We start from the raw sequence: 26,961 nt of genomic DNA, 5'->3' as shown, positions 1-26,961 counted from the left end.
TGTCATCTACTCGACTACTGGGGAGGCCTCAGCAATCTTACAATCATGGCAAAAGGCAAAGAGGAATCAGGTGTCTCACATGGCAAGAGCCAGAGCCAGAGACAGGTAAGGAGAGGTGCCACACACGTTTAAACAAGCAGATCTTGTGACAGCTTACTATTGCAAAATAGACACCACGGGAATGGTGCTAAACCATTCATGAGAAATCCACCCCCATGATCCAATCGCTTCCCATCAGGCCCCAACTCCAATACTGGGGATTACAAGACAACATGAGATTTGTTGGGGACATATATTCAAACTACATCAAACGCCAGCCTGAGAAAGCCACAGGCTCAAGCACACAACCCCAAACTGAGAGACAAGCACATGCGCTCCACCCAGCAAAGTCATAGGGGCAGGACTTCCCAAAACCAAGAGAGCCCATCCCTCACCTTGCAATCATCCTACAATTGTGTCCTGGAGGCAGCACATAAAGTGAGAGATGATTCTGGAGTTTTAAGATTTAATACCTGTCCTGTAGGTTTCAGACTTGCTTTGAGGTGGTTACTCCTTTCTTTCTGCACATTCCTCCCTTTTGGAAGGAACATTTATGATAAAGGTTAGGCTTTGTGTCCCTACCCAAATCTCATCTTGAATTGTAATCCCCAAGTGTTGAGGTAGAGAACTGATGGGAGGTGACTGTATCATGGGGGTGGTTCCCTCCATGCTGTTCTCATGATAGTGAGTGAGTTCTCATGAAATCTGATGATTTTAGAAGTGTTTTGGTAGTTCCTCTCTTGCTCACTTCTTCTCTTCTGCCTGCCACCATGTAAGACATGCCTGCTTCCCCTTCTGCCATGACTGTAACTTTCCTGAGGCCTCCCCAAACATGTGGAACTGTGAGTCAATTAAACCTCCTTCCTTTACAAATTACCCAATCTTGGGTGTTTCTTTATAACAGTGTGAGAATATACTAATACAGTTTACCCCATGCCTGTTCTGCCATTGTATTTTGGAAGCAGATAACTTGTTTCTTATTTTACAGGCTCACAACCAGAAGGAGTGTGCCTTGAGTCTCACATGAGACTTTGGAATTTGGACTTATGAATTGGTGCTGGAATGAGTTAAGATTTAGGGGACCTTTGTGATGAAATGAATATATATATATATATATATGTGATTTTGTTTGTTTTGAGATGGAGTCTCGCTCTGTCACCAAGGTTGTAGTACAGTGGTGTGATCTCAGCTCACAGCAACCTCCTCCACCCTAGTTCAAGCAATTCTCCTGCCTCAGCCTCCCGAGTAGCTGGGATTACAGACACCTGCCACCATGCCTGGCTAATTTTTGTATTTTTTGCAGAGACGGGGTTTCACCATGTTGGCCAGGCTGGTCTCAAACTCCTGACTTCAAGTGATCCGCCCATCTCGGCCTCCCACAGTGCTGGAATGACAGGCATGAGCCGCTGTGCCTGGCCAAAATGAATGTATTTTGCATGTAAGAAGGACATGAGTTTTGGGGAGACACAAATGGAGTGCTATGGTTTGGATGTAATTTGTCCCTGACAAAAGTCACATTTACATTTAATTGCCAATGAAATAGTATTGGGAAGTGGTGCCTTTAAGAGGTGATTAGGTGCTTAAGGTAGATTAATGTCTTTGTCTCAAGACTGGGTTATTTCTCAGGACTGGATTAGTTCTTGTGGGAATGGGCTAGTTCTCTAGAGAGCAGGTTGTTACAAAGTGAGGTTGTCTCTTGTGTTTTACACTTTTGGAATGTCTGCTTCTCTCTCCCTTTATGATGCAGCATGAGGCCCTCACCAGAAGCTGAGCAGATGCCAGTGTTATGCTTCTTGCACTTCCCAGCCTCCAGAATTATCAGCCGAATAAACAACTTTTCTTTATAAATTACCTAGTCTCTGGAATTCTGTTATAGCAAAACAAAATGGGCTAAGACATAGGATAATATCCGTATCTTAAGGTCAGCTATCTGGTAACCTTAATTATATATTCCAAGTCCCTTCACAGCTGTACTTAGGCTCGTGTTTGATTGAGTAAGCAGGAAATGGAAATTTTTGAGGAACATGTTTAGAAGTATATCTACCACACAGGGCAAAAGGTTGATTTTTCTAATTCTATCATATTCATTACCTTCATCAGACTGTATTCTTTGATAAGGAAGAACATTCCTTCCTTACCTGCAAATAAATCACAGTTCTTCATAAAGAGGCCAACTGCTTAATTCTTTCCCTCTGGTTACCAATTTTCAGATAACTTTAATCTAAAAATGGCAAATTGGCTATATTTTTAAAGAGACTATGAAACCATGACTTTGCTTATTAAATGTTTTATTATCAGTAAGAACCCTTATTCTGTTTTATCCTCAAATTGCACCAACTTTGCCCAAAAGAAGCACTTTCTAGTTGGTTCCTCTGTCCTTTTCACATGTGTCCATTAGACTGAATGTTTGATTTCTGACAAGGCACAATGTCGTACGTAGGCCAGGCGTCCCAAACCCCCAGGCCACAGACCAGTGCTGATTGGTGGCCTGTTAGGAACCGGGCTGCACAGCAGGAGGTGAGCACCAGGTGAGGGAGCATTACTGCCTAAGCTCCACCTCCTGTCAGATCAGTGGCAGCATAATATTCTCATAGGGACATAAACCCTACTGTGAACTGTACACGCAAGGGATCTAGGTTGCACACTCCTTATGAGAATCTAACTAATGCTTGATGATCTAAGGTGAAACAGTTTCATCCCAAAACATCCCCCACCCCCAGTCCATGGAAAAACTGTCTTCCATGAAACCAGTCCCTGGTGCCAAAAAGGTTGGGAACTGCTGTCTAGGGCTCGTCTTTTATTTTCTTAGTTCCAAATTTGGAATCCGCCTTTTCTCCAAGGAGCCCTGGCTCTTTTTACTAAGCAATGCATTTAGGAACCAGGATCTTATACATACATATACATATACATATACATATACATATACATATACATATACATATACATATACATATACATATACATCACTATATGTATGCATTGCTACTAGGGAGTCAGTACTTCCAAGCCCTTTTGGTGAGTAAATCTAGGAAATATATTTTTTAAACATAATGAGTTTATGGTGAAATTCCCAAAATATTGTTATCTGCTTTGATTTTATATTCATATCTTTCTCTAATCCTGAAAATCTTGATTCATAATTACATTTATATATTTATTTGCTTTAATATACCATATTGATAAACTTGTTTCAAAATCATTGCACCACTATCAATGTAACAGTAAAACCAGTAAGTTAATTTTAACATTTCACTGGCCATTGTTTTTATCCTGAGGATATATCCAGCAAAGTAAGGACCTGGAGCCAACCCAACTGCCCATCAATGTTAGACTGAATAAAGAAAATGTGGCACATATACACCATAGAATACTGTGCAGCCATAATAAAAAAGAATGAGTTCGTGTCCTTTGCAGGGACACGGGTAAAGCTGGAAACCATCATTCTCAGCAAACTAACACAGGAACAGAAAACCAAACACCGCATGTTCTCACTCATAAGTGGGAGTTGAACAATGAGAACGTATGGACAGAGGGAGGAGAACATCACAAACCAGGGCCTGTCGTGGGGAGGAGGTGGTAAGGAGAGGGACAGCATTAGGAGAAATACCTAATGTAGATGACAGGTTGATGAGCGCAGCAAACCACCATGGCAGATGTATACCTATGTAACAAACCTGCATGTTCTGCACATGTATCCCAGAACTTAAAGTATTAAAAAATAAAATAAAAAAAAAAACAGTAAAACCACTTAGTTAATTTTAACATGTCACTGGCCATTGTTTTTATCCCGAGGATATATCCAGCAAAAGAAGGACAATGTACTGACTGTATTCCAAATATTTGAAGTATTTTCTTTTTCTCTGCTCAGTTACATTACCAACTAGATGCATATTTAAGCTCATATGTTTCATTTTCTTTTCAGTTTTAGGGTATTCTTTAAGCACATCAAAATTTGTATATGATCCAAATATCAAAATTACACAAAAAGGTATTAGAAAATTCACAAAGCTATCCCTTCATCCCATTCCCCCACATTCCCCATAGATAAATGTGGTTATTAATTTTATCTTTCCAGTTTTTTCCACAATAATAAACAACAAATATATGTATTTATTTCCTTTCCTTTCTCATACAAATGGGAAAATACAACTGTAAGTTCATAAGATATTGGCAATTTCTCCTTTAAAGGAATTTACCACTTTACACTCCCACCAGCAAGATATGAAAAGTCCTGTTTCTCTATAGCCTCATCTACTAAATGAGGTTAAACATCTTTTCATATGTTTAAAGACTATTTGCATTTCTTTCCCTATGAACCACTGGTTCATGCATCATACCCACTGATGTATTTGTAAGGGGGGGTTGGTTTGGGTTTTTTGTTTTGTTCTGTTTCTGTTGTTTTGGTCTTTCACTTCTCAACTTTTAGAAAGGCAAGTAGTCTTTGGAATCTTCCTTGCTATCCAATAAGACAAGATATCCCCATTTCATGGCACTCATTTCTTGCCCCAGTCAGGAATCAGGTATTTCTCCAAAGAATTCAGGTTCTTTATTAGAATCCAGGTTTTGTTATTAGGTTGGCATTTCAAGACCATAATCAGCGCCACTGGGTTGGTAGGTTTTATTTCATTTTTTGCATTTAGATCTCTAATTCATTTGGAGTTAATTCTGGTGTACACAGTGATGAAGAGCCAATTTTTATATTCCTATGGGTGATTACCTATCAATTGCTAAAAGTCCCTTTTCCCCCACTGATTTATGATTGCACCTTAACATAAAATATATTTCCATGTGTAGTTGGGCTTTCTATGTATTTCTGCGCTTTGCATTCTGTTCAGTTGGTCTGTGGGTCTGTTCATATATAAATACTATATTTTTAAAGAGGCTTATAGTTTTTCTCAACCACAAAAACATGGAAAATTATGTCAGCAACTGTTTTGTTTTCAATTCTAAAATATCTACTTAGTAATACTATCCTATACGTAGTATTCCACTTATAGAAAAACATGGAAAATTATGTCAGCAACTGTTTTGTTTTCAATTCTAAAATATCTACTTAGTAATACTATCCTATACACGTAGTATTCCACTTATAGGAATGGATATTAGAGAGAGATGGAAGTAAAAGGAGTCTGCTAACAAATTCTGGGCCAATGGTCATTTCTTCATCTCTCCTACAGAAAGATAAGCTTGATGTCAGTAATAATAAGTAGACAGAGTGAGAAGAAAGAAAATCAGCAAACTAAACCATTATAACAGCAATAATAAATTAAAAATCTTCTTAATGAATAGCCTAATCAACACATTTTCTTTCAATCCTCCTAACATTTGCATAGCACATTAAAGAATATGAAATAATATCGCATCTACCCACATTATTCTTCACAACAGAATAAATAATTTTATTCTCATTTTATAACAGAGGCTTGCAAATACCACTTTTCTAAAGTCATACAGACGTGACTGAGCCAGAACTAAGACCCAGATCTCCTGATGGCCAATACAAGATGTGTGAATTTCACATTACATAAAGGTATCAATTATACACAGAAAATCACATTATGTTCAAATATTTGGGTGCTAAAATAATGAAGTTGTTCCTAGTTTCAAATATGTAAATACAGCCATTGAAAAACTCCTATAAGACGGCACTAGCCTACATTGTTTAATCTCATTTTTTAAATGTAATATTTTTCAGTAATTTTCCATTATTTTAGAAAACATATTACTAATTTAGGTCCAGAGAATAAAATTGTACTCTTAGTTGTTTTTATAAGTGTGATCCTATCCATCAATAAGAAAACAAGCTTATAAGATTACCTAATTGTTGCTATTCTCTTTTTAAACACATTGACAATTTATTAATTCTTAAAGAGGTTTTCAAGATATATATCAAAGAAAACACAAAGACCAAAATTAGGCAAGAAAACAGAATCTTTCATTATAATGTCTGCTGAATTATAAATTCTCCATTTAACATTATAATAATTCAGTACTGGCATGAAAGAGAAAACTGATAAAATTTCACAAGTTACATGCTGTTTCTACCAACCTATTTACTACTTAATATGGTAGCCTTTCCAGTCTTTCTCTGAGTTTAACAGAAACATTATTTCTTGGCGTTCAACTCCAATATATATTATATATACACTAAAGTACTAAAATGGTACTTTGAGAGTTACCACTTCACACCACTCTCCCACCTCCTTAAGCTAACGGTATTTTTCTAAATTTGGAGAAATTATCCAAACTTATTAAGGGCTATGTATTTGTTTAAGCTCTATGTGGACAGTATAAAAATATACACATATTAGCAAAAGCATTTGTTTGACTATAAAAACATAACTGTGTGAATGTAAAGAATATTCTTTTGTGTATTATGGCACTGCATTCTAAAAAACAAACTGACATCTCAGTTTATTTTACTTACACAATAAGTTTAATTTACATTTAAATGATAGTGCATTTCAGGAGCAAGACTTAAAAACAATTCCTACTGAATGACTGCTATAATAATCTCCTTAAGAAAGAAATAAACATAAACTAAAACAACAGTTGTGAAACATATATAGTAGCGCTCAGCTAAAGACAAAACTCGATATTCAGTAGGAAAATACTAAAAAAAAAAAAAAAAAACAGAAGGGGTTTTTGTTTAGATTTCTGGTTGAAATCAAAATCTGTTTCCTTAAGTCTTCAATCTTAAGCATATCAAAAGCTATTTATTAAGGCAGACTTTCAGGCAGTAAACTCAAATTTCCACTATCCTCTGTATACTCTCCTATGATGATCAATCAGAAGAGAAGATGGTTTTTAGTGCTTCTATGTCCAAGACCTGATGAAATCCTTTCCACAGGTTCTCAGTTAATGAAACTAACATAAAGTACTAAATTATTTCCAGAATTTAAATACAAAGGTTTATCTGTTTTCTAGGAACTGTGGAAAGTTACATAAGAACTCACATTTTCTAAATCATAATGATAAACATGTGAAGTTTGAATATAAGTGTCAGAGGTGTTTGAACCAAAGCAACTCCATCTTGAATAGGAGGTGGGTAAAATGAGGCTTAGACCTACTGGGGCTGCATTCCTAGACCATTAAGACACTCTAAGTCACAGGATGAGATAGGAGGTTAGCACAAGATGCAGGTCATAAAGACCTTGCTGATAAAACAGGCTGAAGTAAGGAAGCCAGCCAAAACCCAGTAAAACCAAGATGCCCATGAGAGTAACCTCTGGTCCTCACTGCTACACTGCCACCAGCACCATGACAGTTTACCAAATGCCATGGCAACATCAGGAAGTTACCCTATATGGTCTAAAAAGGGGAGGCAGGAATGATGTACCCCTTGTTCAGCATATCATCAAGAAATAACCATAAAAATGGGCAACCAGCAGCCCTCAGGGCTGTTCTGTCTGTGGAGTAGCCATTCTTTTATTCCTCATCATTCTTAATAAACTTGTTTTCACTTTACTCTATGGACTCGCCCTGAATTCTTTCTTGTGCAAGATACAAGAACCCTCTCCAGGGGTCTGGATCAGGACCTCTTTCCTGTAACATCTTTCTGGCAACCATAGAAGGGACTATAGTGCAGAAACCCCCAAACCAAAGGCTAACTTTGGGTAAGTGGTGGGGTCTGGTAACATCTTTCTGGCAAACCCTGAAGAGATGATACTGAAGAACCATCCCCCCGCAACCCCGATCCCTGATCAAAAGGAAAAAGACTGCAGCACTGATCACCTGACTTTGGGTAAGTGGTGGGGTACCCGAGTAAAGGATGGGATTGGGTTAGAGGCCCAACTTAGGGGAGTTAGCATCTCTCCTAAGATAGAGTGGGCTGGAGGCACCTCTTAATAAAAGGCAAGGACCAACTTTGGGTTAGAGGCCCAAAACTGAGGAGGGTTAGAGTCTCTTCTAAGACTTAGGGGTTAGAGGCCCCTCTTGGTAAAGTCCCTTTAGGCTAAGAATGAGTTTGGCATCACAGGATGTTAACTGCTTTTCTCTGAATTAATCTGCCTTGTACTCTTTGCTAATGGCTATGGGTGACAGGATTAGGCATGTACAGGATCGTGGGACATGGGGAGCTTTTTCCTCCCTAAAAGGGGAAACTTGAGAGCTAATGGGACTGCTGGAAAAGATCCCTTCTTGACTGACAAGCAGCCGCCTGAACTTTTTTTTTTTTTAATTATATTTTAAGTTTTAGGGTACATGTACACAACGTGCAGGTTTGTTACATATGTATACATGTGCCATGTTGGTGTGCTGCACCCATTAACTCGTCATTTGCATTAGGTATATCTCCTAATGCTATCCCTCCCCCCTCCCCCAACCCCACAACAGGCCCCAGTATGTGATATTCCCCTTCCTGTGTCCACGTGTTCTCATTGTTCAATTCCCACCTATGAGTGAGAACATGTGAGTGTTTGGTTTTGTCCTTGCAATAGTTTGCTGAGACTGTGTCACTGCAATGGGTGGGTCTTTCTCTGGCCTCCCTGAGCTCTTCACCTTCCTCAGCATGCCACAGGCAATGCTTTTATCTCTCTCCATTCCCTTTCTTATCTTTTCTATTACTCAGGGCAACTATCTTGCCCAGAGATCACAAGTTGAAACTCCTGGTGGGAGGTTAGATTAATGATGACAGGGCCCAACAGGGGGCAAGTTTGAACCTTGCCAGTTTGATATTGGGTGCTAAGCAGAGGAGCTAATGTCTATGTTTCGTCACACGTATTTTGCTCTGGCCAGAAAGGAAAAAGATAACTTTCCTCTGTGTTGCGACTTGGCCCCCAGGGCTGTGGTGCAGCCAGCCAGGTTACTAGGGCCGCTGAGGAAAAGGGAACCCGGAAGCCTGGCATGTCAGCAAAAGCAAAAAGCGTAAGAATTTCTTACTAGTCAGACTTCTGGCCTCTCTGTCTCTCTCAGTCTCTCTCTCTCTCTCTGTGCAAACCGGTTGAATAAACGGTAAAAATCACTAGTTATCTCCTGTAAAGTTTTGATTAATGGGAAAAAGGATTCATGAGGCTAGTCTTAAGCTGCAGTGAATCTAGTGTGCTTTGTGTGTCCTTCTGTATTGTCTGTCATAATGAGGGACACCTTAGGATAGAACATGAGCTTAGGACACCTGTAAGCCCACTTTTCAAGACGGCCCAGCAAACTGGTCAGTCATGTCCTTGGGAGCTTGACCTTGTAACCACGTGGCCGTGCTTTCTCTTTTCACAATGGCAGCCCAGGTTTAGGGTCCAATTCCTGGCTTAGGGAATGGGTCCTTTATCTTCTGTCTCTCTGTGTATTTATATGTGTTGTGTGTGTGATGCTTATATATGAAGGAGCTTAAATTAATTGATTTAATAATAATAAGAGCTTAAATTAAATACATTGTCAGAAAAGTAAAAAGTGTAATGCCTTTTATTTAGTTCATGTGACTTAAGTCATCTTTGGCAAATAAAGACAGTTTTAAAGATATTGGTAAAATAAAAATATCTTCAAAATGTAAACATTTGGTCTAAATTATGTAGGTCAGATATTAAGTTTCCTAAATGCTTTCAGATCATAAACTACTTCTTTGACTATTAAAAACTGCTCAATTTACCTACTTTGGACCATTAGATCCTAGATAAGGCCTGGGAAATGCGGAGTTAGCCACGTCCCCTAGCTATGACGGAAAGAGTCAGACCCTATCTGCACTTTGCCTGGTGTGTCTTAGGCTAGTCTCCACATCTAGCACATAATTAAAATCCTGAACTTACCAAGATTTTTCACAAAAAAAAAGAAAGTTACTAAGAGTTAACAGTGTAACATGTAACTGAGACTACAGTAGAAACCGTTCTACACGCAAGGTATGTAAAGAAAGTGAAATGTGTTTTTGATAAAAGATTACAAGAAGGCATAGGAATGTGAATTTCCTGCCTAGATTAAAGGTTTAAAGGACTGTTTAAAGTTAGATGGAATCAAGCTGAAGGTTTAAGCAAGTTGTGGAAGGTTTGTAAAAAATTAATCTCGTAAAAAAAATTCTGTGTGTGAATATATTGGCTAAAGTAAAAGGGGTATTATTCAGTTTTTCTGTAAACTGAACATTAGAATAAAAGTACAACAGGTTTTTCTTAGAGCACTGATCTGCTGTTTAACAAAAGATCAGCTTTTTTTTTTTTTTTTTGAGATGGGGTCTCGCTCTGTAGCCCAGGCACGACCTCGGCTCACTGCAAGCTCTGCCTCCCGGGCTCACACCATTCTCCTGCATCAGCCTCCTGAGTAGCTGAGATTACAGGCGCCCGCCACCATGCCTGGCTAATTTTTTGTATTTTTAGTAGAGATGGGTTTTCACCGTGTTAGCCAGGATGGTCTCAATCTCCTGACCTCATGATCCACCCACCTCGGCCTCTCAAAGTGCTAGGATTAAAGGCGTGAGCCACTGCGCCCGGCCACAAAAGATCTGCTTTTAACAAAAATTTGTAATGGGTTATAAAAAGTTTATGTGAATCTTACCTTATGGCCAAGCATTAAAATTGGGTAGATATGTCTATAAGGCTTTCTTAAGAATTGGGTGTCACATAAAGAGTACACTAATTCCAAGGTAAAATTTGGCTTATATGGTATAAAAGTCATACAGGAAGTATAATCAAATGTCAAATGGTGTTTAACTTTCTTTGGGTTATATTTATATAAACTTGTTATTAGTACATATTACAAAATTGTGTAAGATGCCTATAATTCTGATATGCTTCAGTATATATCATCAGTAATAATTATAATTGTTACATAAAATCACTGTATGCCACAGAGATAACCAAATTTCTTTGTCAATCGTGTTTTTGACTGTGGCTGCCCTAAAATATTTTGTCATCCACAGGCAATTGTTGTCTTGTTTTAATCCTCTTTAGAAGGTGGTTTATAATCAACTATAGAACTCTAACAGGTGTTCTTAAATGCAGGTTTCTGATAACTTTGAAAATTGAGACATCAGAATAGAGGAAAAAAAACTTTCAGGACTCTCATGGAGACCTGAAGTGTTCCTGAATATCAAGCAGAACTAAGGTTTTAACTGAATAGACTGAACCAATAGAAAACTAAAGTAATCTTTTTAACTTTGCTTGAAACACTGCTGATCTTTTCATTTTACAGTCAAGAAAACTTTTCTTTTGAGCTATTTACAGATTTTAGCAATTGAGTAAAGTATACTCCTGTGAACAAAATTTGAAGGATAGTTGCTTCTCTCTACCTGATTTCTCCAAAATTTGGAAACTAGTTGTGAGTATTCTTAACTTACAGCAATATAGTTACTTGCATAAGTGCAGTAAGAATCTGTTTTCTCTTGTAACAGGACACAACTGGAAAAACTGGTTATTCTACCAAGTCTTTGACTGAAACAGCATGCTTTCCTTTAAGGAATCAAATTTGACTTGTAGAGCCAATAAAAGCCCCTAGCAGACCTGGCCTCATACTTTACCTACACAGTCCCTGTACAGGGTTTCTGACCTGCGGCAAATAAAAAATGTCACTTTCTAACAGGTCCAGGAGACCCAAGTTATCTTGGGACCTCAAAAGGCAAATAATTTACCCAACTCATAGGTATTTGAGGGTACAAATCCATGGCTGGGCTCAGCTTTTAAAAAGTCTTATCTGAGATTCCCTATGGAAAAGAGTTCCATCAAAGCCAATTTTTAAAGCCTAAGTGAAAAATAATTGTTCTTGCTGCACTTTCTACAAATAATCAGGCAAAGTATAATAAAGCAAATTGGTCTTACCATGATTTGTCTTTAGTAAAAATGGAAAACTTGAGAGAGAAATTATGTTTCAAGAACTATGGTACACTTGTTACTAATTTCTAGTCTCATCAGTTGTTTTTAGGTTTGCTTCTGCAATTTTGGCTAACCCTGCTTATTCCTGTGAACGAACCAGTGGTCTCTGACTGCTACTCAGAAAAAACAAGAGGGTTGGGTAATGTAAAAATCTGGATCAGTAGTCTAATTCTGGGCATGTATTGGAATTGGCTAGCACCCCACATCAGCTTGGTTCTAACAGTTGCCCAATTCATGGAACACATTCTAACTTAGTTTACTTGGAATCATTTTACTTATTTTGCTTTACTGTTGTGGAATATACTGCTGTTGTACTCTTTGTGTAGGAATGCAGAATAAGCTTACTCAATGTTTTCCTAAATTGAAAACTTACTAATATTCCAGATATCACCTCTTGTTGGAACTCAAAAGTGATGAATGACCGATATCAACACTTTCTGACTGAGATCCTCTCTACCGCATATACAGAAAGAGATCCTCATAGTCAGGCAGGAATATCATCGCCCCTATTCAGCCTGAAGAAGTTATAGAAGATAGATCTTCATCCCTCTGCAACCCTTAGGATTAAGGGTTATCCTATAAAAGGGAGGGTGGAAATGTCACAGGCGTTTGAACCAGAGCAACTCCATCTTGAAAAGGAGCTGGGTAAAATGAGGCTGAGACCTACTGGGCTGCATTCCTAGATGGTTAAGGCATTCTAAGTCACAGGATGAGACAGGAGGTCAGCACAAGATACAGGTCATAAAGACCTTGCTGATAAAACAGGTTGCAGTAAAGAAGTTGGCCAAAACCCACCAAAACCAGATGGCCATGAGAGTGACCTCTGGTTGTCTTCACAGCTATACTCCCACTGGCACCATGACAGTTTACCAACGCCACGGCAACATCAGGAAGTTACCCTACCAAGGCGGGTGGATCACCTGAGGTCACAAGTTGGAGACCAGATTGGCCAACATGGGGAAACCCCATCTCTACTAAAAAATACAAAAATTAGCCAGGCATGGTGGCGCTTGCCTGTAATCCCAGCTACTTGGGAGACTGAGGTAAGAGAATTGCTTGAACCTGAGAGGCTGGAGTGCAGTGAGCCGAGATCATGCCACTGCACTCCAGCCTGGGCAACAGAGCAAGACTCCATCTCAAAAAAAAAAAAAACAACAACAACAACCAAAATAAAAAGGAAGTTACCCTATATGGTTTTAAAAGGGGAGGTGTGAATAATCCACCCCTTGTTTAGCATATCATCAAGAAATAACCATAAAAATGGGCAACCAGCAGCCCTCAGGGCTGCTGTGTCTATGGAGTAGCCATTCTTTTCTTCTTTTACTTTCTTAATAAACTTGCTTTTACTTTACTTTATGAACTCACCCTGAATTCTTTCTTATGTGACATCCAAGAACGCTCTCTTGGGGTCTCGATCAGGACCCCTTTCCTACAACATAAGTGTTAAAATCTTCCAATAAATTATGCCACATATAGTCTATTTTTATCAAATACTTTTAAATCACAAACACTTTAATAGTATGAAACTTCTAGCTCTTAAATGGAAATTGAAATAATTAAAATTGTTTAGCTTAGAAACAGGAAAATTATCATTTTCTTTTCTTCAATAAGAAAATACACAAAATTAGGAACATTAAAAAATCTCTAAAATGCATAGGTTCAGAATTTATACTAAACACTTTATCTACTTGTATCACACTATTTATTATTCAACAAATATTGTCAGGACACAGAAAGTTTCCCCCAAAATTGCTTAAAAACATGTATTTTTAAAAAATGCAATGCAGAGTGATAAGTAGCATAAGAGATATACAGTAAACTCATCCCTTTATTTACTAACATTGCTTTCTTTTTTAAACTCTACTTATTTGAGTCTTCCTAAATGGCAATCATCTTTAACGTTGTCTTAAATCATTTTTCATATAAGATAAAATAGGTAGAAAAACAAAATGGGAAGAAAAGAAATCAGGAGAGAGAAAGATTGTAACAGAAGAGATGAGGGAAGCCTTCCTAAAGGAGGAGACATTTGAGCCAAAACAGGAAGACAGATGGAGGTGGGATACAGTGACAAGGAGAGAAGGACATTTCAAAGGGAGAAAACAGTGTAAGATGGAAGTATAAACTGTGAATGAAGAATAGTAGTTGGTTAAATTTCACTTGAACGCATGGCTCAGAAATGGAAATTATGGAATATTGTAGCAAAGTATCACCATTTTTCTGAGAGAGAGTTTAATTTTTTTTATTATTTTCTCTTATTTTCTCCTTTTCCCCTGTTCCTCAGCTTCCTATTTAGCCCTTTAGAAATGCAAATACAACGCTTTACCTCCCCCTCACCAGACATTCCCTACAGGGCAAGTTCATCTAACTGTGCTCCAAGAGGGATCTCTCCTCAAGAGTTGACAGTAGATTTGCAGACCAAAGTATGCCCCATGGAACTCTCACTCTGGGACAGGGAGGAGGGGGAACAGCGGGGTGGGGGGATAACCTTGGAACTCATACCCACCAGGAGGGCATGTGGAAAGCATGCCCACTTGGCCACTTTTACAACTTACTTCTACCCAGGAAGGCGCCAACTTAACTGCCCAGTAGATAAGGCACCAGCTAGCAAGGGGACTCCCTGCCCTTGCTTGCTCCCTCCCCTATCTTAAAGTGCCTGCTTTCTGCTCCAAGAGTAAAGTAGTACATTTAAAGGCAGACTGTTTGTGCCTCTTTCCTCAAGCTAGCTTCGGGATAAATTCACTTTTTTTTTGTACCAGACCTCACTCATGCTTATCGGATTCTGCACACAGCAAACAACTAACCTGCTTTTGGTTACAGAATCAATGAAAAGACAGGTCCACAGATTCATTAAGTCCCACTATCATGAATTCCAAATAACTAATTAACTATAGTGAAAACTCTGTCATTATTGGTATATAACCAGAACTCATACAACTAACTTCTAAGATGTAGGAAATAAAATTCAATTAATAATTAACCTTCAACAGTGAAATCAGCAATCAAAACAAGTATTCCAAACATGACATGAGAAGCATGATGGTATGATACAAATACTGTAATAACCAGACTTTCTCTCTCCAATTCCTGGGTCTTTTTGTTGTACTGAGTTTTATGTTAGGAAAATATGTTTACTTTTGATCAAAATATTCAGGAAGAAAAAATGTTGGTACTTAAAGCTGAGGAGTCCACTGATCTAAATAGAAACACTGCATTAAAAGTTAAATGCTATGGCTAGGCACAGTGGCTCATGCCTGTAATCCCAGCTCTTTGGGAGGCCAAGGTGGACAGATCACCTGAGGTCAGGAGTTCGAGACCAGCCTGGCTAACATGGTGAAACCCCATCTCTACTAAAAATACAAAAATTAGCCAGGTGTGGTGGTGCATGCCTGTAATCCCAGCTACTCGGGAGGCTGAGGCAGGAGAATCACTTGAACCCAGGAAGTGGAGGTTGCAGTGAGCCGAGAGTGAGCTGAGGCGCCTGGCGCCTGGGTGACAGAGTGAGACTCCATCTCAAAAAAAAAAAAAAAAAAATTAAATGTTATAGTTTTGGGTAATCACTTGGGTCCAAATTGAATGTGAACACAAATGTGAAAGCAGGCATAGGAGGCAGTAATGTAGATAATACAGAATATGCTCTCTCTCTGTAAATAACCATCAAAGTAGAAACTCAAATATTTTGATTCTTATCGACTAAGGTACACCAAAAATAAATCTGTGTGCCTCCATATATCCAAAGAATTAGGTATAAGATCCTAGGAAAAAGGAATCATTTACACATGGAATTACCTAAAAAGACACATAGCTGGAGTTTAACATAGATGATGTTGGAGGATACATATTGATGGCATAAATGATGCAGATGCCAAAAAGGACAAGGTATATTTGAAGACTAGCAACCTGTCCAAGTGAGCTGGTGGTGTACATGGCTTATGGAAAATAGTAAATAAACAGTCCCATTTAAAAACAAACACAAAAACCACAAGCTCTTTTCTAAGGCCATTATAGTATAGTTATTCTATAATCAAAATACTACCAGTTTGCAACATATAATTCAAGTGGAAATCGGTAAGCTTTTTTTTTTTTTTTTTTTTTGAGACAGAGTCTTACTGTGTCACCCAGGTTGGAGTGCAGTGGCACGATCTCTGTTCACTGCAACCTCCATCTCCCGGGTTCAAACGATTCTCCTGCCTCAGCCTCCTGAGTAGCTGGGATTACAGGGACGCAACACCACACCTGGCTAATTTTTGTATTTTTAGTACAGACAGGGTTTCACCATGTTGGTCAGGCTGGTCTTGAACTCCTGACCTCGTGATCCACCCTCCTTGGCCTCCCAAAGTGCTGGTATTACAGGCGTGAGCCACCATGCTTGGCCAGGTAAGCTTTTTTTAATGTGCAGCAGAAATTACTCAGGGCATTGAATATATTTAGGTTATAAATGCTGTAGAACACTAACAAGAACTGTGAAGATTCTTTAACTGTCAGATTTTACATTGCATAGAAGCTAGCAAGTTAGCCTGCACAGTCATGGATGCTGTCAGATGACATTAGTCTTCTGGATCAGAAACAAAAATTAATCAGGGTATAGCAGGCAGCATGAGCTTCATGTTCTCATGAAGTCCAATCTCTTGCTCCTCAAATCCCAAAGAGGCAGTGTCAACAGGCCCAGGTGGATGCTGAGCATGCAACAGGATTGTATCACAGCTGAGGAACCTCAAACTTAGGAAACCCAGTCTTCTAAAGGGGCTACTAGCAATCCTTTGCCATCAGTGGGGGAAGGGAAGAGCATTATCTTTTTATCCCGGACAGCAAACTAATCTGCCCACTGCCTTGGAGGGAGATACAACCTCTGTCTTCGAAGCCTGTTTCCTATACAGTTGTCCTTGAAAAGATGATCCAGAGCAAAAGCTGTCAAAGTCTTTGCTCAGAGATATACAGAAATGCAGGAGATCGAAGAATTGTCTCCCAGGAAATGATATATTCTTCATGCTATTATACTTATGTTACCATATATTCTTTATGTGATAATTTAACCAAGTAGTTCATTTTTACTACTCTATTTAAAAACAAAAAAGGAATACAGAAATTTCAGCTTTTCCTTAGAAAAGTAATGTAGCTATCTAGTTATCACACTAAAACTTATGTGTCCACATGCATTTTTACTAAAAATAAAGACAATATGACACAGAATGAGTAAAACTTTTCACTTTACCAAACTACTCACCTAAATGGCAAATGACATTTTCAAAGGTTCCTACAAGCAGTACCATGTGAAGTACCTAATGTTCACAAGGCCTACTCCTTTATCCAATCAAAGACAAGTAGGTTAAATTCAACTTATTAGCCAAATATCAATATTCTTCACACAAATAAACACCTGAAAGAAAACTTATTCATTCTGGCATAGTAGGGGATTCAACCTCTTAAAAACATTTTTAGGCTCGGCGCAGTGGCTCACACCTGTAATCCCAGTACTCTGGGAGGCCGAGGCAGGCAGATGACTTGAGGTCAGGAGTTCAAGACCAGCCTGGCCAACATGGTGAAACCCCATCTCTACTAAAAGTACAAAAAAAAATTAGGTGGGCATGGTGGTGCACGCCTGTAGTCCCAGCTACTCAGAGACTGAGGCACGAGAATCGCTTGAACCAGGCAGGTGCAAGTTGCAGTGAGCCAAGATCGTGACACTGCACTCCAGCCTGAGTGACAGAGCGAGACCCTGTCTCAAAAACAAAACAAAATTTAAAAAATCAAATTAGAATTTCGCATAAATTTGTTTTCTTATGTAATGACTCACTACAAAATATTATAGTCATGGGAAGTATAAGTTTGTGTAAAAACAGAAGTTTTTTCTTTTTTTTTTGAGATAGGGTCTAACTCTGTCAGCAAGGCTGGAATGCAACGGTGTGATCACAGCTCCCTGCAGCCTTGACTTCCTGGGCTCAAGTGATCCTGCCACCTCAGCCTCCCAAGTAACTAGGACTATAGGCACACACCACTATTTCTGGCTAATTTTTTTATTTTTTGTAGAGACATGGTCTCGCTATATTGTCCAGGCTAGTCTCAAACTCCTGGCTTCAAGTGATTCTCCTGCCTTGACCTCCCAAAGTGTTGGGATTATAGGTGTGAGCCACCACAGCTCACCTAAAAACAGAAACTTTTTTTTTTTTTTTTTTTGAGACGGAGTCTTGCTCTGTCACCCAGGCTGGAGTGCAATGGTGCCATCTCAGCTCACTGCAACCTCCGCCTCCCAGATTCAAGCGATTCTCCTGCCTCAGCCTTCCAAGTAGCTGGGACTACACGCGCATGCAAACACACCCAGCTACTTTTTGTATTTTTAGTGGAGACAGGGTTTCACCACATTAGCCAGGCTGGTCTGGATCTCTTGACCTCGTGATCCACCTGCCTCGGCCTCCCAGAGTGCTGTAATTACAGGCGTGAGCCACTGAACAGAAACTTTTAAACTGAGAATATGCTTCTAACATAACCACTAAAAAGAAACAAACAAAAAAAAAAAAAACCTTTTTGGAATCACATTTTGTAGAAAGAGTGCATAAACTGCTGCATCTTCAAAACTTTTATTCTGAATATTTAAAATTGGGAAAAACAAAGTTAAAGTAGTATATGTGACATACCTCTCCTAGAGCCTCGTATCTTTTCTGGTTCCATCTGTGTAAATCTTCCCGGTAGTTAAAAACAAATGGTTCCCCAGTTTTTATGTGTCTTAACTGTCCCTCTAAGAAGATAAACAAACAATATTGCTATACTTCAAAGTATATTTACAATAATATAAACAGTACGACAAAGAATGTCTGATAAAAATTTAAAATAACTTTCTCAGAACAGTTTATCTTTTTCATTAGATTTTTTTCTTCAGATGTCACTATGATGCAAACATACAGATTATGTAACTACTAATGGTCCCCAACTACTCAAAAGTTATTCTTCTTGACCTTCATGTCTCTAATCTAAAGCAAACTAACAATATTTTAAGGCCTAATATGTATAAAGACCTCTCTAGCTATTGCCATGAACATGGGCCCAGTCCTCAAGAAGCTTAGAGGTTACCTGAGGAGTAAAAGCATAAATATTAAGAAGTTAAGCAACTTTTCAGGAAGCTAAACAATTGAGATTGAAATATGTCAACAGTCTAAAAATCTGCCACTGGGGATTCATATAGACAATAAAGTCTAGAATGATTTTGGAAACATGAAAACTATCTGTGGGCTAGAAGAGGTTTAGAAGGTTTCAGTGAGATTTCTCAACTAGGTCTTCAAATACAGGTAGAATGTCAAATGAAAACCAGAGAGAAGCAGTGAGCTAACACAGGTTCAGGCTATCAAATCACATTCACACAAAGCAAAGATCTTTACGGATAATGACTAAGCTTTACTAATAATTTCAAGGGCACAAGGAATCAAGAAGCATAGGCAAGGCAGGGAGAAGTCTGCAGCATCTGGTCATTTCCCCCAGGTCCTTTCCTCTCATTGGATAGCACTCTCTGGCCCAAAGTAGATGAGGACTCTACGTGATGCATACAGGTAACCTCACACGCTGGTGAGCATTTGGGTTATAAAATATTTCCATTTTACGTGCCAAAGAGTTGTCCTGCTTATGTGATATTCTTCAGAGAAACATTCCTCATATCTAAACCAGTCATCCTGCTCAAAGTATTCTATAGAAAAGGACTCTTCTCAGAGCAAATATTCATCTACATTTATTTTTATTTATTTATTTATTTTTAGATGGAGTCTCTCTCTGTCACCCAGGCTGGAGAGTACAGTGGCCCAATCTCAGCTCACTGCAACCTCTGCCTCCCAGGTTCAAGAGATTCTCATGCCTCAGCCAACAGTAGCTGGGACCACAGGCGCATGCCACCACGCCTGGCTGAATTTTGTATTTTTTAGTAGAGATGAGGTTTCACTATGTTGTCCAGGCTGGTCTTGAACTCCTGACCACAAGTGATCCACCCGCCTCTGCCTCCCAAAGTGATGGGATTGCAGACATGAGCCACCAGGCCTGGCCAGTCTAATTTATTAAATGAGTTAATTATCAGCATGTTTATAAGGAGAAAAGACGAAGCCACTTGTCTCCTGGACATGACTTTTTCCCCAGGGGTATTCCCGGGGTAATCAGGAGAGAAATACACTACAGGCCAATTGCTTAAACTCCTCTTCCCCTCCACGCAACAAATATTACTACTTCTACTGGTATAAAATAACTTTTATTAAAAAGTATAAAAGTTAATATCAGAGAAAAGATCAAAGTTTCTAGTCTCTTATTTTAAACTCAACATCTTAGTACACGATGACTGTCACCATAACTCTTAATATCTATAACTGATATTGGAAAGGAATATCCACAAATACAGTGATGACAAAGCACCAATTCAGTTAATGCAGAACAACCAATAGAAAACTACAACTCAGATGCACCTACCCTGTAATAATATTACCCTTCAAGTGTAAGGGTGTATTACACATGATTCTCTGTTCCAGAAACATCCTTGCAATCTACAGTATGTTCCTCCACATCCCAAGTGTAAAGGTTATTGTATTCAGAACTGAATTAATAAATTTTAAAACAAGGATGTTGCCTGAAAAATCATGGAAAACTACTTTAAAACATTGTCACAGATAATTATTGCCAGACACTTTATTCTAAATAACATGTGAAACAGTAGCATCTTTCTCTATAATTTAATTAGGAGTTCAAATTGGATACCAGGGAGTTGAACACTCAAGGTTGAAATGCATAAGCTGAATCAAATTCATGACCATTAGTTCACGTAACTTGACAACTACAGAAAATTGTTACTTGTTACTTGGTTCTTTCACTTGAATGAAGAATTTCACCATGCAAGGATGTCACTATTTCTCAAAAGAATACAGAAAACATTCTACTTGGCCTTTAAAAGTAGCAAATAATATCTGTGTTATTATTCTATGAGCATTGTTAAATAAATTTTGAATATACTATAGATAGATAGATAGATAGATAGATAGATAGATAGATATCCCACTTACTTTCATTAAAAGCATATTCAAATCCTTCCAGGGTATCAGGAAAATCAAGAGGCGGTTCATCTTTTTTCATTAGTTCATCCAAATCTATCCTAGATAATAAATCTAGAAAAGAAATGATATGAAATTTACTTATATTCATTTTCATAGTTTGTAACAAAGATTTTAATTTAATTTAATTTAAAGTATTCTTTGTTCTATTAATTTTTATGTGTTGCTTTAACTGATAATGCTACTAAATTGAATTCCCAAAATACTATATTATGATCAAGCACAGTATTAACATAAGCACCTTCAAAATCATAATTCTAAAAACAACTACAACTCAGATTCTATACACCATTATATTAAACTTTAACTTCTTCCCTTCAAAATAGACAGCTATTAATTTGTACCTTATTAACCTCATTTAAAAGTTTCAGACATTAATATGACTTTTCAAAGTCATCAAATCTTATATATAACTGAAACATTTACGAATAAAGAAACTTATAAATGTAAATAGTATTAATATAGCATATTATTCCATTTTTAGGGGGAAAACTGTTAAAATAAAACATGCTAACTAGCAAAAATTATTTCACATAGTTTCTGTTCTTCACATCATTTGAACCCATGCAACCAAAAAAACTCTGTCAAGGAGTTTTTCTTTTTCTTTTTTCTTTTTGAGATGAGGTCTCACTCCGTCACCTAGGCTGGAGTGCAGTGGCACAATCTTGGCTCACTCTCCAACCTCTGCCTCCCAGGCTCAAGTGATCCTCCCACCTCAGCCTTCCAAGTAGCTGGGACTACAGGCGGGTGCCCCCATGCCAGGTTATATTTTGTATTTTTCACAGAGATGGGGTTTCACCATGTTGCCCAGGCTGGTCTCAAACTCCCGGACTCAAGTGATCTGCCCACCTCAGCCTCCCAAAGTGCTGGGATTACAGGCTTAGCCGCCATGCCTGGCTGAGTTTTGGAGTAATTTTAGATTGATGGAAAAGTTGAAAGACAGTACGAAGAGTGTGTTTATACCCTTTACTCACTTTCCCCTATTAGTAACATTTTATAACATCATGTCACATTTGTCAAAATGAAGACACCAATATTGGTACATTACTACAAACTAAAGCCCAGGCATTACTCATATTTCACAAGTTGTTCCATTAGTGTTCATTTTCTTTTCCAGGATTCCATTCAGGACACCACATTACATGTAATTATTATCTCTCCCCAGTCTCTGTGGTCTGTGACAATTCTCAATCTTCCCTTCTTTTCCATGATCTTGACAGTTTTGAGGACTGTGTCAGGTATTTTATAGAATGACCCTCAATTTGGGTTCGTCTAATGTTTCTGCTTATGATTAGACTAGGGTTATGATTTCTGGAAAGAATATCACTGAGGTCAACTGCCATTCTCAACAGATCATGGCAAGGGGAACATGATATCAACAGGACATCACCAGTGATGCTAGCCTTCATTACCTGGTTAAGGTACTATATGCCAGGCCTCTCCACTATAACGTTACTGTTTTTTTCCTCTTCATAATCTATTCTTTCGAGGTGACTATGTCTGGCCCACCCTCAGGGAAAAAGAGGAGGAATTATTCTCTACCTCCCATAGCAAAGAACACCTAAATATATTATTGGAATTATTCTGTATGGAATATTCATCTCTCTTCATTCATTTACACATTTACTCAATCACTTATTTATATCAGTATGGACTTGTGGACACTTATTGTATACTTTAGGTTATAATCCAATACTACATCATTCATTTTGCTCCTCAAATTGTTCCAGCCATGACTATTGTAAGCTCTTTTTTAGATGTCTCCTGTGTCCCTTTGACATGCTCTTACCTTTTTGCTTTTCATGCACTTCCTTACTTTCTACTACTAAAAGATGCTCCAGCCTCATCTTGTATCTTTCCTGTACCAGCCCTAGAATCAGTCTGTCAACAAGCATTTAATATCTTTTAGGCTCATATTGTAGGATGAGGCAAAAGTTCTCACTATCTGTCATCACAGAGTCATTTAAAAATGACACAAAAAATTTAAAACTTCAAATTTACTCATTTCCAAACAGATGTGGAATCATTTTTGTCTAATCAATAAATAAAGGTTAGTTAGGTTTTGAGCCTCTTCATTCTAACTCAAGTTCCTGAAGACAAACGCTCTTAGAATATGTTGTGAGGCAAACCAGTCCCTTTCCTACAAAAGAAATATCTCAGAAATAACACTTTATTTCCGTCTCTCACAGAAATATAACAAATCTTTCTGTATAGAACATCATCAAAATATGCTAGGAAAAAAGTATTTTGTCTACCTTCAGTCACTAGCCTCTCTCTGTAGAACACAAAAACAAGCCATCAAATGCTTCATTAAAAGAACCACTGTTTAGCACTCTTCTAACTCTTATATCAAATTCAACTCACATAAAAATATACTATTCTCAATATAAAAAAAAGTTTGTACACTCTAGTAAGACAAAAATGTCACATATACTGGGTTTAAAAAGGGACATATGTTGACAATTCTTCATTCATTAGTAAAGTTCTTACCACCTTGTAAATCTTTTCAAAATAAAGACAGAAGGGTTTTAATATCAAAAATTGACTTGCAGTAGCCAGAATGTTCTCACTTTCCTTCTTCCAATGAATTGAGGCTCTGGGACAAAATCAGATTCCTTGACTTCGCAGTCATCTACAATTCAAAACTTACAAACCTTTTAATCAGACATCGAAACTGTCCATACATAAGCAGATCTTGCTTCTAACAGCTCTTTTCTGAATCTGTTAGCCTAGACCATAAATGCAGCCTTACATCTATATATCACTTTAAAGATTTCAAAGCACTTTCATATACATTACTTCATTTGATCATCACAATCCTATGAAATAGTAACAAGTATTATCATATTCACTGTCTTTCAGACAAGAAAATGAACTCAGGTAAAATGGCTTGTCCAAAATCACAGCTTAGTAGTAGATGGGATTAATAAAATAAGCATATCCCTCAAAGCCAAAGTCAGCACTCTTTCAAAAATCACCATACTGATTCTATATGCTATATCAACCTTATAATACTCTAGCCCTCCTTTTCTCTGATTATATAGAATAAACAGTTATGAATACAAAAATGTGCTTTGGCTTTGCTCAAAATGTTCCTTTGAATGATAAAACGAACAACTAAATAAAAAGACATTCCTCAAATTTTTCCTTTCAACTAGAGAACCTGATATAGATTTTTTTATTTCATTAGCATTGAGAAGACATACAGAAAGGAACTGTCAGAAATTATTTTTCTGCTTTGTAAGAGAAAAGCAATAATGTAAAGTTGCATTTTACCCTGAGACTGGGTTCCAAAGGCAGATTATGCAAAAATTGAGTATAATGAAAGATTTCCATTGAAAATCCCTTCAATAACCTATAAAATACAATAGATTTGAATCCATATAACCTAAATATGCATCAGATATGACACGACTGTTTTTAAAGCATGGCTCTAGTGGTTAAAGTGATCCAGCAACTAGAATTCTAAACCTCAACTAAGCATATAAAACAACTGTATAAAAATACGATTTCATACCCAAAAGGAAGCAGGAACTCAAACAGATATACTTGCACATTAATGTTCATAGGAGCATTATTGACAATAGTCAAAAGGTAGAAGCACCCCAAGTGTACATAGATGGGTGAATGGTATGATGGCTAATTTTATGTGAGACTGGGAAATAAGGTAACCAGATATTTGATTAAATATTATTCTGGGTGTGACTGTGAGGATGTTTCTGGATAGGATTAACATCTGAATGGGTAGACTTAGTAAAGCAGATTCCCTCCTCAATTTGTATGAGCCTCATCCAACTGGATGAAAGTGTGCACAGAGCAACAACGCTGAGTAAAGGAGAATTCACTCTCTCAGCCGATCTTCAAGCTGGGAAATTAGTCTTCTGCCTTCAGATTTAGACTGGAACTCACACCATCAGCTCTCCTGACTTGAACTTTACTGCCAGCTCTCCTGGGTCTCCAGCTTGCTGATAACAGAACTTGGGTCTTCTCAGCCTCCATAATTGTGTGAGTCAATTCTTTGTAGTAAATATTTCCTTAATAAAGAAAGACATTCTTACACAAAACTGATGTACCTTGAAGATATTATGCAAAGTGAAATAAGCTGACACAGAAGGACAAATATTATATGATTGCATATTTCTGAGATTCCTAGAGTCATCAAACTTATAGAGACAGAAAGTAGAATGGTGGTTGCTGAGGGCTGGGCAGAGAGGGGAATAGGGAGTTATTGTTTAATGGGTATAGGGTTTCAGTTTTGCAAGGTGCAGAGTTCAGGAGATGGATGGTGGTGATGACTGCACAACAATGTAAATGTACTTTATGCTACTGAACCCTATATTTAACAACAGTTAAAATGGTAAGTTTTACATTATGTCTATTTCATCACAATAAAGAAAGTACCATTTGGCATCTTTATTTTAAAAAACTGTATTAAATAAATGAGTATTTAAAACACTATTGGAATTCTACTTCTGGCCAAAACAGAATAACAGGAACCGAATTATTTCCACTTTCCTTAAACAACTGGAAAGCAAGAAGACACATGTAAAAGAACAGTTGGACAACAGGCAGCCAGAATTGAGAGAAAAAGAAACAAATGACATAAACCCCTTGATGCCCTAGCTTACTGTGTGGAGACAGTTTAAGGCACAGCAGGAAGGAAGAACCCAAACAAAGAATGAAGACCCTGCTGAGCTGATGATACAGAGATCAGAATTTGAATAATCCAAGGTGGCTGGATTTGGAAGCAGAGAAGGAGCGCAGGGGAAACTGTTTAGAAAGAGAGACTGCTGGGCAGAATTTCAGAGGGATTCACTCATGTCTTTGACTATTTATCCATACACATAGGAGAAAAAAAAATTACCCAAGGACAGGGAAAGCAGCAGGCTGAACAATTCCTTAAGTACACACAGAGCTGCAAATATGTATGCCTATTAGCCCTAGAGAAAGGAAACTCTAAAACTGTCATATCAAAGATTAAAAAAACAAGCCTCCAAGAAAAAAAAGATACAAATATTATAAATACCTGTCAGAACAAAGCCCAACATTCTTTAAAATAAAACCAAAAAGCAAAGCAAAACAAAATTTAAGCACCAACTTATTCTTTAAAGGAATAGAACAAAATCCAGCATCCAATAATGTATAGTTTACAATGTCTGGCATCTATGAAAAATGATAAGGCATGTAAAAAGGTAAAAATTATGATCCATAAACATGAAGAAAATCAATCAATAAACCAAGAAATGATAAAGATAAAGGAATTAGAAGGAAAAAACATCTACTTCAATGTGATCTGTATGTTTGAAAAAAATGTTTAATCATTAATATACCAAAGTGAGAACTGGAAGAAATTTAAGCTTCTATATATAAAAAAATTCTATCTAAAATTAAAAATAGACTGTTAAAAATTCACAGCAAATATAATTACAGAAGATGAGATCAATGAACTTTGAGACCTAACAGCAGAATTATCCAAAATGAAGCAGAGAAAAACAATAGTTTAAAAATGAAGAAAGTATTATTGACCAGTGTGACAATGTCAAGTTGTCTAATACATTTTAAGTGTGTTCCAAGACGAAATCAATGCTGGGAAGTGACATAGTTTAGATGTTTGTCCCCTCCAAATCTCATGTTGAAATGTGACCTCCAATGTTGGAGGTGGCCCTAGTGGGAGGTGTTTGGATCATGGGGGCAGAACTCACGGAAATAATTTCTCACTCTATGAGTTCCCTGAGATCTGCTTGCTTAAAAGAAGGTGGCACCTCTTCCTTCTCTCTCTCGCTCCCTCCCTCTCACCATGTAACATACTGGTACCCCTTTGATCTGCCATGATTGTAAGCTTCCTCAGACCCTCACCAGAAGGAGACGTCAGCACTATGCTTCAGGTACAGCCTGCAGAACTGTAAGTCAAATAAACCTCTTTTCTTTTAAATTACCCAGTCTCAAGCATGCCTTCATAGCAATGCAAACAGACAAACACAGGAGGGAGACTGAGAACTGAGGGAAAAAAAAACAATATTTTTTAAAAAGTGGATGAAATGTTTTCCAAATATGATGAAAACTTTAAG

General features: G+C 37.8%; 1 protein-coding gene across 17 annotated transcripts in view; it reads right to left on the bottom strand.

The window, feature by feature from the left end:
• The window catches only part of ARB2A (ARB2 cotranscriptional regulator A), a 493,797-nt gene that overhangs the window by 414,402 nt on the left and 52,434 nt on the right, over positions 1–26,961 (bottom strand). For 12 of the 17 annotated variants that reach the window (XM_001137302.7, XM_063810257.1, XM_063810253.1 and 9 more), the window contains 2 exons: positions 20,846–20,947; positions 18,455–18,555 (listed from right to left, as the gene is read on the bottom strand). In XM_001137302.7, the coding sequence (XP_001137302.1) occupies positions 18,455–18,555; positions 20,846–20,915 (171 nt within the window). In that variant the 5' untranslated portion in view covers positions 20,916–20,947. Of the gene's footprint in view, positions 1–18,454; positions 18,556–20,845; positions 20,948–24,802; positions 24,928–26,961 lie in introns of those variants that run through there. The other 5 variants (XM_054685002.2, XM_063810255.1, XM_054685004.2 and 2 more) reach the window with 3 other exon arrangements.

Source organism: Pan troglodytes, chromosome 4 (genome assembly GCF_028858775.2).
Source record: "Pan troglodytes isolate AG18354 chromosome 4, NHGRI_mPanTro3-v2.0_pri, whole genome shotgun sequence".
NCBI classification, from domain to species: Eukaryota; Metazoa; Chordata; class Mammalia; order Primates; family Hominidae; genus Pan; species Pan troglodytes.
This window is presented reverse-complemented; position numbering and strand designations above follow the sequence as displayed.